Source organism: Nicotiana tabacum, chromosome 19, assembly GCF_000715075.1.
Source record: "Nicotiana tabacum cultivar K326 chromosome 19, ASM71507v2, whole genome shotgun sequence".
Lineage (NCBI taxonomy): Eukaryota > Viridiplantae > Streptophyta > Magnoliopsida > Solanales > Solanaceae > Nicotiana > Nicotiana tabacum.
In genome coordinates this window covers 136049806-136067173 of record NC_134098.1, presented here as the reverse complement: position 1 = coordinate 136067173, position 17368 = coordinate 136049806, and the positions used below count along the sequence as shown (strand labels likewise).

Sequence of the window (17368 nt, the reverse complement as noted above, 5' to 3'; positions counted from 1 at the left end):
TATATTTGAAGACAGTGTTTTGTCAGTCAGACTTTGTATTCATATTAGATGCTCATCTACTCAGTGACACCGGGTTTTGGGAGTGTTAATATTTGTATTTGTGAGTTTTCTTCCGCTGAATTTAAATAGTATGTTTTCAAACTTCAAGGATATGGTGGTTTATTGAGATTGTCGGTTTGCCTAGTATTGAGATAGGCGCCATCATGACAGTTGTGATTTTGGGTCATGACACAGGCCTTCAGGAGGCTCTAGGACAAATATTGACTGTTTGCACAGGCCTTGCTCAGGTGGTTTCGGCTCAGGCCGCACCAACCACTTCTCAGGCTGGGGGAGGTACTCATACCCCTGTTTCTCGGTACTCCAGAGCAGGTAGTGCAGGGACTTCAGATACCGGGGGCACTACCAACCCACCCGACTGCAGCTGCTCAGGCCCCAGTAATCCCCATTATGGCAGATGATGAGCAGAGGAGACTTGAGAGATTTGGGAGGCTTCGACCTCCATCATTTAGCGATGCTGAGTCGGAAGATGCTCAGGGCTTTCTGGATAAGTGCCAATGGATGCTTCGGACAACGGATATTCTGGAGACCAGTGGGGTCTCGTTCACTACTTTTCAGTTTTCAGGGGATTCCTTCATATGGTGGGAGGCCTATGAGAGGCGCAGGTCGGTCGGTGCAGTACCACTTACATGGCAGGAGTTCTCTATTCTCTTTTTGGAAAAGTTCATGCCGCAGTCTCGTAGGGAGGAGCTGTGCAGACAATTTGAGCAGCTTTGGAAGGATGGCATGTATGTGACCCAGTACAATGAGAGGTTTTCTGAATTGGCTCGTCACGCAGTTTGGTTGGTTCCCACTGATAGGGAGAGGATTAGGAGGTTCATTGATGGCCTCATGTATCAACTACGGTTGCTTATGACTAGGGAGAGGGTATTTGGTGCCACTTTTGACGAGGTGGTTGACATTGCTCGGCAGATAGAGGTGGTCCGGAGCCAGGAACATGGTGATAGGGAGGCCAAGAGGCCTCGAGGTTCGGGCGGTTTCGGTGGGATAACTTCTGGGGGACAGTCCTACCACAGCAGGGGTCGCCTTTATAGGTTTGCTCAGACGACTCGTCCAGCTCATCGTGGTGCATCAGCTAGCCACGGTTCTTACAGTGCTCACTCACGCCAGTCTTCATTCGGTGCATTACCAGCGCAGAGTTCTCATCATGCCTCGTCCGCTTAGGCTTCTACAGGTAATTCCTCGGGTTATCAGGAGCAGCAATTCCGTCAGAATAGGGGTTGTTTCGAGTGCGGAGGATTTGGTCATTTCAAGAGAGATTGTCCTAGGCTGTTGAGTGGGGCTCCACAGCAGAGCTCTCGGCAGACGGCACCAGCACCAGTAGTTACACCACCCACCCATCTAGCTCGGGATAAGGCTCAGCCAGTTAGGGGTCGCCCAAGAGGGGGAGGCCGATCAGGTGGTGGTCAGGCCCGATTATATACTTTTCCGGCCAGGCCAGATGTTGTTGCTTCAGATTCAGTAATCATAGGTATTGTCTCAGTGTGCCACAGGGAGGCTTCTATATTATTTGACCCCGATTCTACTTATTCGTATGTTTTATCATATTTTGTTCATTATCTAGATATGCCTAGTGAGTCCTTAGTTTTCCCTGTTCGTGTATCTACACCGGTGGGCGATACTATTATTGTAAATCATGTACATCGATCATGTGTGGTAACTATTGGAGGACTGGAGACTAAAGTTGATCTCTTATTGCTTAGTATGGTTGATTTCGATATAATCCGGGGTATGGATTGGTTGTCTCCATGTCATGCTATTCTGGACTGCCACGCAAAAACGGTGACGTTGGTAATGCCAGGGTTGCCGAATGTTGAATGGAGAGGTTCTATAGATTATGTTCCCAGTAGGGTAATTTCTTATTTGAAAGCCTAACGTATGGTTGGGAAGAGGTATTTGTCATATTTGGCCTTTGTGAAAAATGTTGATGGATATACCCCTACTATTGATTCAGTATCGGTAGTGCGAGACATTCCGGATATATTTCCTGTAGACCTATCGGGTATACCACCCGACAGGGATATTGATTTTTGTATTGACATGGTGTCGGGCACACAGCCCATTTCTATTCCCTCATATCGTATGGCACCAGTTGAATTGAAAGAATTGAAAGAACAACTTCAGGAACTTCTTGATAAGGGGTTTATTAGGCCTAGTGTGTCGCCTTGGGGTGCACCAGTTCTGTTTGTGAAAATGAAAGACGGTACTATGCGGATGTGTATAGACTATAGGCAGTTGAAGAAAGTTACAATCAAGAATAAGTATCCTTTACTGCGTATTGATGATTTATTTGACCAGCTTCAAGGAGCGAAGGTATTCTCTAAAATTGATCTGAGATCCGGGTATCACTAGTTAAAAATTCGGGACTCAGATATTCTAAAGACGGTATTTAGGACCCGTTATGGTCACTATGAATTTCTCATGATATCTTTTGGACTGACCAATGCCTCAGCATCATTTATGCACCTGATGAATAGCATATTTCAGCCATATCTTGATTCATTTGTCGTAATATTTATTGATGATATCCCGGTGTACTCACGTAGCCAGGAGGAGCATGCACAACACTTGGGTATTGTATTATAGAGGTTGAGAGAGGAGAGGCTTTATGCCAAATTCTCTAAGTATGAGTTCTGGCTTAGCTCGGTGGCATTCTTGGGACACATAGTGTCCAGTGAAGGGATTAAGGTGGATCCAAAGAAAATAGAGGCAGTTCAGAGCTGGCCCAGGCCATCTTCAGTTACCGAGATTTGGAGTTTTCTCGGGTTGGCCGGTTATTATCATCGCTTCATAGTGGGTTTCTCGTCTATTGCATCGCCTTTGACTAAATTGACCTAGAAAGGCGCTTCGCTCAGGTGGTCAGATGAGTGTGAAGAGAGCTTTCAGAAGCTCAAGACAGTCCCAGTATTGGTGTTGCCTACAGGTTCAGGGTCTTATACTGTGTATTGTGATGCGTCGCGTATTGGTCTCGGCGCAGTGCTGATGCAAGATGGTAGGGTGATTGCCTATGCGTCCAGACAGTTAAAGGTACATGAGAAGAATTATCCGGTCCATGAACTTGAGTTAGCAGCTATTGTTCATGCCTTGAAAATTTGGCGGCGTTACTTGTACGGTGTCCATTGTGAGGTATATATCGATCATCGGAGTCTACAACATTTGTTTAAAAATAAAGATCTTAATTTGCGGCAGCGAAGATGGTTGGAGTTGCTTAAGGATTATGACATCACCATTCGGAAAGGCCAATGTGGTGGTCGATGCCTTGAGTCGTAAGGCAGCGAGTTTGGGCAGCTTAGCATATTTACCGATAGTAGAGAGGCCTTTAGCCTTGGATGTTCAGGCCTTGGCCAACCAGTTGGTCAGATTGGATATTTCCGAGCCGAGTCGAGTTTTGGCTTGTGTGGTTTCTTAGTCTTCTCTTTATGATCGAATTAGAGAACATCAGTATGATGACCCTCACTTGCTTGTCCTTAAGGACACGGTTCAGAACGGTGATGCTAAGGAAGTCACTATCGGGGATGACGGTGTATTACGAATGCAGGGTAGGCTATGTGTGCCTAATGTAGATGGTTTGTGTGAGTTGATTCTCCAGGATGCTCACAGTTCCCGGTACTCCATTCATCCAGGTGCCACGAAGATGTATCAGGATTTGAGGCAGCACTATTGGTGGAGGCGAATGAAGAAAGATATAGTTGGGTTTGTAGCTCGGTGTTTAAATTGTCAACAGGTGAAGTACGAACATCAGAGGCCAGACGGATTACTTCAGAGGCTTGAAATTCCGGAGTGGAAGTGGGAGCGTATTACTATGGATTTCGTAGTTGGGCTCCCACGGACTTTAAGGAAGTTTGATGTTGTTTGGGTGATTATAAATCGATTGACCAAGTCCGTACATTTCATTCCAGCTGGTACCACTTATTCTTCGGAGCGGTTAGCTGAGATTTATATCCGCGAGATTGTTCGCCTACATGGGGTGCCCGTGTTCATCATTTCGGACTGGGGCACGCAGTTTACATCACAGTTTTGGAGAGTAGTACAACGAGAATTAGGTACACAGGTTCAGCTAAGTACAACATTTCACCCTCAGACGGACGGGCAGTCTGAGCGCACTATTCAGATATTGAAAGATATGTCACGCGCTTGTGTTATAGATTTTGTAGGTAATTGGGATTAGTTTCTGCCACTCACGGAGTTTGCTTACAATAACAGCTACCAATCGAGCATTCAAATGGCTCCGTATGAGGCTTTATATGGGAGACGGTGTCGGTCTCCGGTGGGTTGGTTTGAGCAGGGTGAGGCTAGGCTATTAGGTACTGACTTGGTTCAGGATGCTTTGGCAAAGGTTAAATTGATTCAAGAGCGGCTTTGCACGGCACAGTCTAGACAGAAGAGTTATACCGACCGGAAGGTCCGTGATATTGCTTACATGGTTAGGGAGAAGGTTCTGCTTAAGATTTCGCTCATGAAGGGTGTGTTGAGGTTCGGGAAGAAGGGCAAGTTGAGCCATCGGTATATTAGGCCTTTTGAAATACTTAAGAAGATTGGAGATGTGGCTTATGAACTTGCATTATCGCTTAGTCTATCGAGTGTTCATCCAGTGTTTCATGTATCTATGCTCCGGAAGTATGTCAAGGATCTGTCTCATATTTTGGATTTCAGTACAGTGCAGCTATATGGTAATTTGACTTATGATGTGGAGCCGGTGGCCATTTTAGACCGGCAGGTTCGAAAGTTGAGATCAAAGAACATAACCTCAGTGAAAGTGCAGTGGAGAGGCCAGCCAGTCGGAGAAGCTATGTGGGAGACTGAGCGGGAGATACAGATCAAATATCCACACCTATTTGAGAGTTCAGGTATAATTCTAAACCCGTTCGAGGATGAACGTTTGTTTAAGGGGGGAGAATGTAACGACCCGATCAGTCGTTTTGAGTATTATAACCCCGTTCCCCCATTTACTACTCAAATTATGATTTACGGTTATCATCTGACTTACCAGGGTAATTAGTTCGGGTTCGGTGAGATTTTGGAATGATTTGGAACACTTAATTCCAAGGTTTAGAAGCTTAAATAAAAAGAGTTGACTGATTGACTTTTTGTGCAAACGACTCCGGAATGGAGTTTTGATGGTTTCAATAGCTCTGTATGGTGATTTTGGACTAAGGAGCATGTCTGAAAAATTACTTGGAAGTCAGTAGTTAAATTAGGCTTGAAATGGCTAAAATAAAAATTTAAGTTTGGAAGTTTGACCGGGGAGTTGAACTTTTGATATCGGAGTAGGAATCTGATTCTGGAAATTTAGAATAGGTCTGTTATGTCATTTATGACTTGTGTGCAAAATTTGAGGTCAATCGGACTTGATTTGAATACGTGGTATCACATTAAGCAAATGAGCTCTAAATTCAGTTTTGATTGAAGCATTAGATCCGTATTGAAATTTCGGAGCCATAGCAAAAAGAATCATCGAATTCAGACATCGTATGAGAGAGTTATACTCATTTCCGCATCACGAACGATTTTTCGTCACCGTGGGGCCCACTGTTGATTTTTGTAACTTTTGTCGGGTTCCGAGACGTGGGCCCCATTATTATTTTTGAGCTAATTTCAGATTTTATTGTAAAAATTAGAATTTTCATATGGAATTGATTCATATACCTCGTGTTGATTGTATCGAATTATTTTGAGTAAGATTCAAGGCGTTCGGAGGCCGAATCGCTAGGAAAAGGCTTATTAGAATAAAAAAAATTGCTCGGATTGAGGTAAGTAACAGTTTTAAAATTGGTCCTGATGGTATGAAACCCCGAATTATGTGTTATATGATTGGTTTTGGAGGTGACGCATATGCTAGGTGACAGGCGTGCGGGCGTGCACCGTAGAAATTGTGACTTAGTCAAATTCCATGGAACTGTGTAGTTGAATAATCTATGGTTATGTATACATTCTCCATGTAGTAGAGAAATTGAAACACAAAACATGTTAATATTATGTGTTGGCACTGTAGGGACCCACAGAGGTCGTGCACATGTTGAATTATCTACTAAATTGTTATTTCGTACTCAGTCATAGTTTACTTATTTATTTTATCTCAGTCTCTATTGTTCATTATTGATGCATCATATTATTATTGTTTGGGCTAATTTGCATGATCATTGAGAGCTCGAGAGACTAGAGAGATTTATGACTGAGTAAGGCCGAGTGCCTGATTGTGAGATATTATATTATAGCACGTTAGTTGTCCATGCAGCACGTGAGTTGACCGTGGGGATCTAGATATTGATACTATAGCATGTGAGTTATCCGTGCAATACATGACTTGTCCGTACGGATCCATATATTATACTATAGCACGTGAGTTGTCCGTGCAGCACGTGAGTTGTCTGTGCGGATTCAGATATTATATTATAGCATATGAGTTATCCGTGCAGCACGTGAGTTGTCCGTGCGGATTATAGCGCTTGGGCTGTAGGAGCCTCTCCGGAGTCTGTACATACCCCCAGTGAGCGCAGGTATATTTGATTTCATTACTATTGCACTTCAGTTGTCATATATCATTGTTTTAGAAATTTCTGAGAGATATTATCTTATGTTTCAATTGAACATGACAATAAATTACTGTTTCGGTCTTAAATGTTGAACTTGAAAGCATGCCTACCTTATTATGTTGGAAATTACTGTAATTGGACTCAGCTGTGAAGTTCGTCACTACTTTCAGTTTTTTATTTAGTATTGTTACTTGCTGAGTTGGTTGTACTCATACTACACCCTGCACCTTGTGTGCAGATCCAGGTACTTCTGGACACGGCGGGTGTTAGTTTTCGGAGTTTTATTTGTTGGAGTTTATCGAGGTAGCCGCTTAGCGTCCGCAAACCTTGACTCTCTTCTTTTCAGTTATTGTACTGTTCTATATTTTTCAGACAGTATTTTTATAATTTATCAGTCAGACTTTGTTATTATTTAGATGCTCATGTACTCAGTGACATCGGGTTTTGGAAATGTATTTTATGTCAGTGATTTGTGAGATTTCTTCCGCTGAATTTAATTATTGTGTTTTCAAATTTAAAAGATATATAGTTTATTGAGATTGTCGGCTTGCCTATTATTGAGATAGACGTCATCACGATGGGTGAGATTTTGGGTCGTGACATCATTACTGCTAGGTTGAAATTAGTAGTTGACTACTTGGTAGGGCCTTCACAATCAGCATTCATTGGGGGGAGAAACATTTTAGATAATGTGATTGTGGCACATGAAATGGTTAAGGGTTACAAACAAAAAGGAGTGTCCCCTAGATGCCTACTAAGGGTAGACATTAGGAAAGCCTATGATTCAGTTGAGTAGGGCTTCCTCAGAATGGTCCTACTATAATATGGGATGCCTGGGAAGTTTGTGAACTTAATTATGGAGTGTGTCAGCACAGTGAGCTATTCTTTATTATTCAACGGTGGTCTTACACCCAGATTTCAAGCCAAAAGAGGTCTAAGGCAGGGAGACCCAATGTCTCCATACATATTTATTCTTGTGATTTAGTATTTGAATAGATCCCTCAAGCAGATGAGACACAATCCAAACTTTAACTATCACCCAAGATGCAGCAAGTTGGAGATAGTCCATATATGCTTTATTGATGATTTAATTATGTGTTGCAGAGCTGATCCAATATCTGTAAGGTTGATGCTTCAGCAGTTCCACCACTTCTCTGCAGTATCTGGTCTCAAGAAAAACTTGGAAAAGAGTTCATTGTATGTGGCACGGATCAGTCAACAACTTAAGGAACAACTATTGAATGAAATGCAATTCTCAGAGGGAGAAATCCCATTCAAGTACTTGGGAGTTCCTCTATCCTCAAAGAAGATCACAGTTTAACAATGCCTACCACTGGTTGAGAAAATGATTGCAAGAATAAGATGTTGGTCCACTAAATTCATATCATATAGTGGAAGGGTGCAACTTATTAAAAGTGTATTATTTGAGATGCAAACATATTGGGCCCAGGTGTTTCTAATTCCTAAGAAGGTTATTCAACTCATAATAAGAGTTTGCAGAATCTTCCTATGGACAGACAGTCATGAGAGCTCAAGGAAAGCCTTGGTTGCATGATTATGTAAACCACATTCAGCAGGTAGTCTGAACTTCATAGATTTTCATATATGGAATAGAACAGCTATCATTAAACTACTATGGGTTGTAACAACCAAGAAATATGCACTCTGGATAAAAAGGATTCGTACCTTCTATATCAAAGGGAAATAACTTCAGCAACTAAATATACCTACACATGCCTGCTGTCTGGTAAGGAAAATATTGGATGCAAAGAAATGGTTCTTAAACAGGGACTACAATGTGACATTACATAGATGTTGTGATAAAGATAAGTTTAGCATTAAAAAAGCTTACTCACTCTTTCTTCCACAGTTTAAGAAAGTTCAATGGAAATGACTAGTGTTGGGACCAACTACTATACCAAAACATAAGTTCATCTTTTGGCTGGCATTACTGGGTCGATTGGCTACTGTTGATCGATTGCAGAAATGAGGCATACATGTCCAAACTGACTGTGTCTTATGTACCACTGGAGCTGAGGAAACCCGCAACACCTGTTCTTTCGGTGCCCCTACTCATCCCAAATTAGGAGTGCATTACTCAGGTGGCTGGAAAAAAATAGGAGAATTAGCAACTGGGAGGAGGAGATTGATTGGATAAGCAAAAAGATGAGGAACAACATGCCACGAGTAGAGATCATGAAGTTCCTATGTGTTGCTACTGTCTACCATGTATGGAATGAAAGAAACGCAAGGAGATTTCAAGATGAAAAGAAAGAAAGTCAACAGAGACTAAAAGAGATAGCCATACAGTTGCATACAAGAGGGTAACACTTCAACAAATGGAAGAGATCCTTAGAGTCGTCGAATAGTTACCATGTATAGAGGTAGTTATAGAGGTAGTTGATATACCAGAAAGAGAAACTTATACCTTCACAAATAGGTAGTGAGAATATGGAGGACTACTTATAGAGTCAAATGTAACTAGTAGATGTATATAATTATAGTTAGTTGAAATAATGCTTTTAATTTTAAACAAAAAAAAGTTTCAAGGAGTCCTCCGTGAACAAGAATAGTTAAAAATTCAAAGTGATTTAAAAGATTCTCACCAATGAAACATGACGGGTTTCTAATAAATTGTACAAGGAATATGGTCATGTTTTTCAAACAAAATTGAAAATTTTTAAGTCTAGTTTCCGACGATTCAAATGATTTATTATTTAAACTTGTCTATACAAAGTTATAGTTATTTTACTGAAGTGCTTAAAGCTGAGAAAAAGCCTTTGTATACCGCAAAAATTAAAAGTACCGCGACACTGTGCGGCAGCAAGGCTACTTAAAGGATTTTATCCTTTTATCTTATAGGAGTAGTTATATAAGCTTCGGTTTAATCCTAAGTCATTTTGAAGTCTCTTAAGACGTCTCTAGCAGCAGAATAAATTTTTTCTTCGCCACTATCCAAAATATTTCCATCACCTAGACTATTTTTTTATTTAAAAAAATTCAACCTTCGATTAATCTTTCTACAACCTTGAACCTGAAGTCTCAAAAACTGAGCTAAATATTTAAGGTGATGTTTGTTTTCAAAGCTGAACGTGAATAATCTAGAGGAATTTTTCAGTTTTGTAGACATTGAAAAACTTTTTGGTTTAATGTTTTCTTTTTAATACAAAAATTAAAAGGAAATCTGAAAACCTTTTTCACCTGTTTTTGTGAAGCAAAGTTCACTCCAACAAGTATTCTTTTTCACGGTAAATACTTGAGACACATGCCAAAGAGAAATGGGAGAATAAAAATAATTAAATGGGATAACAAATTACCCTAAGCATACTGCAGATGTTTCTTGGAGATAATTAATTAAGATTGAGGCACAAATTATGTTGCTCACTGACTATCTTACTTAGTTTATGAACAAAGCGCAGTAAGGTCTCATGGATATGGTAGGCATATAAATTTTATTAAAATTAAATTTATAAAATAATTTGAATTATAGTTTAAATTCAAGATATATTGGTCCAAATAAATATTGTGAGCTAATATAATTGAATTAATTATATAAGTTCAATATACATGGATTAAATAAATAAGTCTTAATCCATTGGGCTAAAGTGATGAGTCCACTTCATTAAGCCCAAGATGTCATCTTTCTAGAGGCCCAGTTTGGTGCCACGTGTCAAATAACGTGGCACGCCAAGTCAAACGGAAGAGCCAATAAGACCGTACCACGTATCAAAATGACAAGGCCAAGTCAAATTAAAAGGCCAATAAAACTATGCCACGTGTGCAAGTGACGTGTTCTGGCCAATCAAATGTGGTCTTGTCACTCTCCAATCCTATTGGTCGGAAAGAGTTTGTTCTCATCAAAACTCTTCTCTTCCACAACTATAAATAAGGGTCTTTGTAATTCAGAAAGAGGACAAGAAGTTATAACAATAAGCAAGAAAGAGCTCATGGATCAAACGCTTCAAATTCCTCCACAAGTTCAAGTTCAAGCTCAAGAACGAAGAACAAATCAAGTTCAAGGAGTACGAGTTCAAATCAAAGTTCGTGCTAGTTGAATTCAAGATCATCGTTCGTGGCAACAACTACATATTCAAGATCAAGCTCAAAGGCCCTTGGATTTATTTACTATTAGAAAGAAGAATTAGAGGATTCATAGAGATTGTACATTCATATTATTTGAAATCAAATACTACGATTGTTACAAAAAATTTCGATCTCGAATATTTTCTTGACCCAAAATTTATTGTCTACGACTATATAAAAGCATTTCCTTCCACTCACAAAAATTCTAAAAAAAAATAAAAAAATACAAATATATCTTTTTACGATAGTGCACATTTGACCTAATTCATCGGCTATTTGTTATGTCTCACTAGGGCTGTGCATAATTTAGTAAATATCGAATTACCGTACTGAAATCAAAAATTTTGGTATTTGGTATTCGATATTTTGATATTCGCTATGATATTTAGTTTAAGTTTAAAAAAATATTGGTATTAGGTATGGTATCTGGTATTTTAAAATGAAATACCAAAATACTGACGCCGTACCGAAATATATATTATATTACACAATACACATATTATTAATTATAACATAAATATAAAAATCTAAAATTTTACTTTCCTTTATTCTCTAAGTTCATTAATTAACTCTAAGCAAGTAACAAGACATTTCTACTGAACAAATTTATTCTTTTATGTATAGTTTTCTCTCTCTGGGTTGATATTTGTTAGTTTTGGACAAAACTTTTATCAACAAATGTTTTTAGTTTTGTACTTTAGAGTACTTTAATTTAGAATATTACCGCCTATGACTCTATGCACTAGTTAGTATTCAAACCGAATAAATCGAAGTTACCAAACCGACTAAACCGAAACCGAAAGGAGAAAAATCAAACCATACCGAATTTAATTAGGTACGGTATTGGTATGGCATTTTAAGAAACCGAATACTGAAAATACCGAACCAAAATATCTAAATACCGTATCATATACCGACCGACTAACACCCCTATCTCTCACAAATAATGTGTCGTGTAATCTGTCCTTCAGAACATAATGAAAAGAAAATTATGTCCCATAAAAACATCAACAGATGTGTAAAATCAGTAAATATTTTCTTTCTTTACTGAAATTTAAATCCTGATATTACATGATTCATTCTAACTTCATTTAACAATAGGGCACACCTTTGAATGTTACAACATTTTCTTTTCTATTCAAAAACTTTATTTCAATAAACCTTTTTAGAAAATATAAAGTAAGAGGACAAGACGAATAGGCCTGATGTTTGTTGGGCTTCATTTTACATAATTGGGCCCCCAAAGCCCTACTAACCCAGTGTTTCTACACTTTATAAGCCTCTCACCATCTCAAATCTCAAAACCCTAGCAATCAGTTGCAGCAGCGGAAAGAGCAGAACAACATTTTCTTGCCTCAAGGTATAAACCCTAACCAATTCCACTGCCGCTTAACAATGTCATCTATATGTTTATTGCGCGTTTGCTCACCCACAGTTACAATATTGCAGGTAAATCGATTGAGTAGAAAATGTCGATCGGAGAAATCGCTTGTACCTACGCATGTTTGATCCTCAACGATGAGGACATTCCTATCACTGTATATTTCTTTGCCCTTACGATTGTTTTCCGGATTTGTTTTATTATTTTGTGATGTATTGATTTTGGTTTGTTTTGATTATTAATAGGCAGAGAAGATTTCTAGTATTGTAAAAGCAGCAAATGTCACCGTGGAGCCTTACTGGCCGCTCTTGTTCGCCAAGCTTTCTGAGAAGAGAAATCTCTCAGATCTCATCATGAATGTTGGTGCCGGCGGCGGTGGTGCTGCCGTAGCCGTAGCTGCCCCCACTGGTGGTGCCGCCGCTGGTGGTGGTGCTGCAGCTGCTCCTGCCGCTGAGGAAAAGAAGGTACGCGAAATAAGTGTTTTCCTTTTTGAAATTTGTTTAACTCGGAGTTGCTTACTTATTATTGTTTGTTGAATGTGTGCAGGAGGAGCCAAAGGAAGAAAGTGATGATGATATGGGATTCAGTTTGTTCGATTAGAAGCTGTTTTCAGTATGATCTTGTCTGTTTCCAAAAAAAAATTTGGCTAAGTTTTAGTATTTGATGTTTGAGATATTCAGAGAAGTGTAAGAGTACATGTAATTTTGAGGTTAATGACTCCTGTTTTGCTAGTTTGTGCCTTATTTTGAGCCATTTTTGTCGTTTTGAAATCAAATGTTTGTTCTTCTTTTGCTAGTTTTTATTCTCTGTTTCTTTTAATTGTTAGTGCATTTAAATAATAAAAACTTGAAAAGATTTTGAGGTTCTTTATACAAATGAAATGAGGTACAATGAGACACCCCCTCAGCTAGCTCAAAACCCTTCAAATTGTATCTCTGTTGCTTATAAATTGGTAGTCTTTGGATGTAAGACTGGCATGGTTTAATATCAAAATAGTTGGCGCTCTTCGTGGTTTTTAAGGAAATAATTGTCTCCATTATACATTCTCAACTAGCTCTAGACTTTTTAGGTTCTAACTCTGTTGCGTGTAAACCGATACATCATATGCTTTGCAAAGACTGACACAGTTTAGTTTCAAGATAGTTGGGGCATTTGACTGATAGATTTTGGCATGTAAGAGTGACACATTTGAATTACAAGGTAGTTGGTGCCCTTTATGTTATTCGTGAAACTTTCATCCTCAGCTTCAAACCTGTTATATTCTAACTTTGTTGCTAATAGAGATATATTTTGGGATGTAAGACTGTCAATTTTAAGATAGTTGGTGAAGCAGCTTAATAGTCTTAATCTTCTGGTTGATGGGTTGGTAGAGGTGGAATGTGCTCCATTTTTCCATGATATGCGTATAAGCTGAGTTTTCTTTTTGTTTGGGTCTAAGTTGCACTATGACAACTTGTGGACTAGTAGCTAGCTGGATCATGTGTTTACATATGATAAGTTGTTCCTAGGGAGCAGTCATGTGCGACTGGTCTTGATGACATCTGCTGTAATAATCATGTATTTTCGTATGAAAGAGCATATAATTTTGTACTTTAGTTGAAGAACCCGTAGTCCCTTGTTCTGCGTTTCAGTGTTTGGCTGAATGTCTAGTTTTTGTTGTAATTTGTCCTATAGAGATCTATTTATGTAATGTGTAATGCTATATATTTAGAGTAAAGATTAGTCATATTTTACAGACAGGTGATATTAATATCCAAAGGTGTATTGGAAATTGTATAATTGAACTAAACCACAAACTGCGAAATTGAGTTTGTGGAGTTACTGTGAGGTGAAGTACTTCTCTTAGTTGCAATTTTGCAGTTGACTGCTCAGTGCATGTGATTTAAGTTGTACATATGGGATTAGGTGAGCACGTAACAGTCCTGCTTCCATCTCTTCCTGTTGAACTACCAAAACTTAATTATATGCGAGAAAATTTAATATTGCCAATCATCACCGCAGTCGTTTATCATTTTACCTCATGGAGATCACTGCTTGAATGCCTAGCAAGTGGTGAGGGATGCCAGAGCAATACTCGACCCTTGGCAATGGGCATTCAAGAATTTCGCTGAGTAAAAAATTTGTGTGCTTTTAACATGGAAGTTAAACTGTTGGATAGTCTGAGCTGGTAACGGCTTTTTCCAACTGATGTCTTGAATGTCACGACCTTTGTCTAATTTCAGTGACACTTAAATCTTGAGACGTATCTAGGATTTTAGAGTATGGTGCACTATATTACCGTCTAACTTGACTCCATCAAAATTTTGCTATGACAATAACTTATTGAACAAACCATGGTTAATATTATCACAAGGAAATATTATTCCGTTTACAATTGTTCTTAACAAATTCTATGCCTTAAAAATGATTAATACTAGCATAGTTATTTGAAGAAAACTCACTTCACAAATCATAGAAAAATTTGAAGGAAAATATAAATGAGAGAAATGATAAAGAAATTAGTCTATGCCTTAAAAATGATTAATACTAGCATAGTTATTTGAAGAAAACTCACTTAACAAATCATAGAAAAATTTGAAGGAAAATATAAATGAGAGAAATGATAAAAAAATTAGTTAGAGGATGATTGTTGTTCCTACAAAAATTGAGATAGAAAGAGAGGTAAGGAGGAGATGTGAATTTTAATTTTTTAGGAATTTTAAAACTCAAGAGTGAACCAAAAAAGAAAAGAAAAAGGGAGAAAAGAATAAACATAAAATAAAGAAAAGATAAAACAATAAAAGAAGAACAACAAAATGAAACCAAAAAAGAAGAGGAGGAAAAGGAAGACAAAAAACAGAAAAAAGAAAAAAACAAGACAAAAAGTATAAAGGAAAATAGGGGGGAGAGGGGATGCGAACCACTAACATGGACTATCAAAGGGGCACAGAGCTACCAATGGACAAAAGTGGCATCTTGTGCATGGGTTCCCCGGATCTAATTAAGTAAAAATTGTATGGGCGTCCTATTTGGTCGCCCCTCTTTAACTTGTACCCATTTTATTTTTTTGTTTGCATCCGTACACATTTTTTTTGTTAAAAGTGTTTTAAAAACACGATTTTGCCTTCTTTAATAAAAGACTATTGACAAACTGCAGGACAAAAACTTATGCATGTTTAGCCTAAAGTTTTAGCAAATAAACTAAAAAACTTCAGCTTGTTTAGACTGAAATTTTGGATAAAACTCAGGACAAAACTGTAGACTGCGTTACAAAATTTCAGCATGTTTTGGTATGAAATTTTAGCAAATGAACTAAATAACTTCAGCATGCATTAACAAAAACTCTTTAGAAAATTACATACTGCAAGACAAAAACTTAAGCATGTTTACTCTGAAGTTTTAGCAAATGAACTAAATAATTTCAGCATGTTTTGTCTGAAGTTAGCAAATGAACTAAATAATTTTAACATGCATTAGCAAAATCTCATTAGAAAATTACATACTACAAGACAAAACTCGTGTTTGGTCTGGAGTTTTAGCAAATGAACTAAAAAACTTAAGCATGTTTAGTGTGAATTTTAGCAAATGAACTAAATAACTTAGCATGTTTAGTCTGAAATTTTAGCAAATGAACTAAATAACTTAATCATGTTTAGTTTGAAATTTTAGCAAATGAACTAAATAACTTAAGCATATTTAGTCTGAAGTTTTAGCAAATGAACTAAATAACTTCTAACATGTTTAGACTGAAGTTTCAGATAAAATTCATGAAAAAACTGTGGACTGCAGGATAAATAACTTCAGCATGCATGCATTGGCATTAAGTTTTGGCTTCAATGTGAAACAACTTCATGCTATATTAGCATGAAGTTTTAGCTTCAACATGAAACAACTTCATGCTACATTAGCATGAAGTTTTAGCTTCAAGGTGAAACAACTTCATGCAAGTGTGATTCTGAAGATGAATCTGGACAAGTTTCTGATTTTTTTATAAAGTTGCTGAGAGGAGAGGAGGAGATCGTTTTATATCTTTTATCAAGGATGTAATTGTCATATTATTACGGATTTTTTGTGAGATGGCTAACAAATCAATAATTTTTAAAAATAGAATACAAGTTAAAAGGTGACACAAATATAGGGTACAACTACAAATTCCCCTCTAATTAAATATAATACCAGAAAAATTAGAGTGCTATATCCAGTATACCCCTCCCTGCAAATCCGCCCCACTTGAATCCGTTCAGTTTCCTTTTTACCGATATGCGAATTGAATCCATTTATCCAATTTTTATGTACCGACGTCCTTGGTAATGGATCGAGTTCACTTGGAGCTTTGTTTACTTTTTAGTTGGAAAGTTAAATCCCTGATTGGGTTGAGCAGGATAAAAAAGAGTATACGAGGCAAAGGAAACGACCTTTTTTTTTTTTTTTTTTTGCTTTTTCTTATATTCTGTTTTTGTCATATTATATACAGTCAAAAATAATTTAATCAATTTATCCCACTCACCTCAAATTGAGTGATAAGTATTCAGTAATGCTTACTCTAAATTTTACCTCCGGTATCAAATTATTACACCCTATTTATTATAAACTAAAACAGTTTTAAAATATTATTACTTATAGCTACTTTTTCTATTTTATAACAAAATATGTGTTTTATTTATACTTACCATTGATATATGAAATACGTCAATTATGTTCTTTATGTCTTCCTTCTCTTTCTTTGAGCAAAAAGAAACAAATCGTGAATTCGCGAAGACCAATAAAAACAAAAATGGGGCAGAAGTAGATGTAGCAATGGACGATAAAGCAAAGAGAATGAGAGATCTATTATCAAGTTACTAAGAGATCTATTATTAAGTTTCTACTCCCTAAATCCTAGTTCTATTTCTTCAATGCCGCCGCTCAATGCTGCTTCTAATCGTCGTCGGCGCCATCATCCACTATTGACTCATCCTCTTAGAAGAACATATTTGGCCATGACTATGCCGGAGAAGATTTGAGGGCCAAATTTTTGGTCTCCATTTTAAGTTTTAATGCAATGTATACAGTATTTTGCTTGGCCGGAAAACGCTATCTCCGACGAACTTTCTTCTCTTTTTTGCTATTTAGTCACATATAATGATATAAATACATTATATTCTATACAAATACACTCAAATACATTGTACTTTTGTATAAATATATATTTTTTTTCCTGTATTTATGTATTCCGAAAGTCTGTATTTTTGTAATACAGCCGAATATCATTTTGTTTTGCGATTTTTTGTTGTTTGAATACAGTCAAATTGAATACGGTGAATTGAATACAATGTATAATAGTGAATAATGAATA

General features: G+C 37.6%; 1 protein-coding gene across 1 annotated transcript; it reads left to right on the top strand.

Moving 5' to 3' along the window:
* Positions 1–11896: 11896 nt before the first annotated feature.
* LOC107822702 (large ribosomal subunit protein P1-like) lies at positions 11897–12785 on the top strand. The gene is made up of 4 exons (XM_016649262.2): positions 11897–12033; positions 12123–12211; positions 12300–12518; positions 12601–12785. Exons 2-4 carry the CDS (start codon positions 12143–12145, stop codon positions 12652–12654), a joined length of 342 nt encoding a protein of 113 aa, XP_016504748.1. The 5' UTR covers positions 11897–12033; positions 12123–12142; the 3' UTR covers positions 12655–12785.
* Positions 12786–17368: the final 4583 nt, after the last annotated feature.

What these genes read in the sequence shown, in the direction of transcription:
- LOC107822702 (XM_016649262.2), top strand. Translation starts at nt 12,143, where the DNA reads ATGTCGATCGGAGAAATCGCTTGTACCTACGCATGTTTGATCCTCAAC. An exon ending in ATGAGGACATTCCTATCACT is followed by an intron (nt 12,212 to 12,299) that starts GTATATTTCTTT and finishes GATTATTAATAG; the next exon opens with GCAGAGAAGATTTCTAGTAT. An exon ending in CTGCCGCTGAGGAAAAGAAG is followed by an intron (nt 12,519 to 12,600) that starts GTACGCGAAATA and finishes GAATGTGTGCAG; the next exon opens with GAGGAGCCAAAGGAAGAAAG.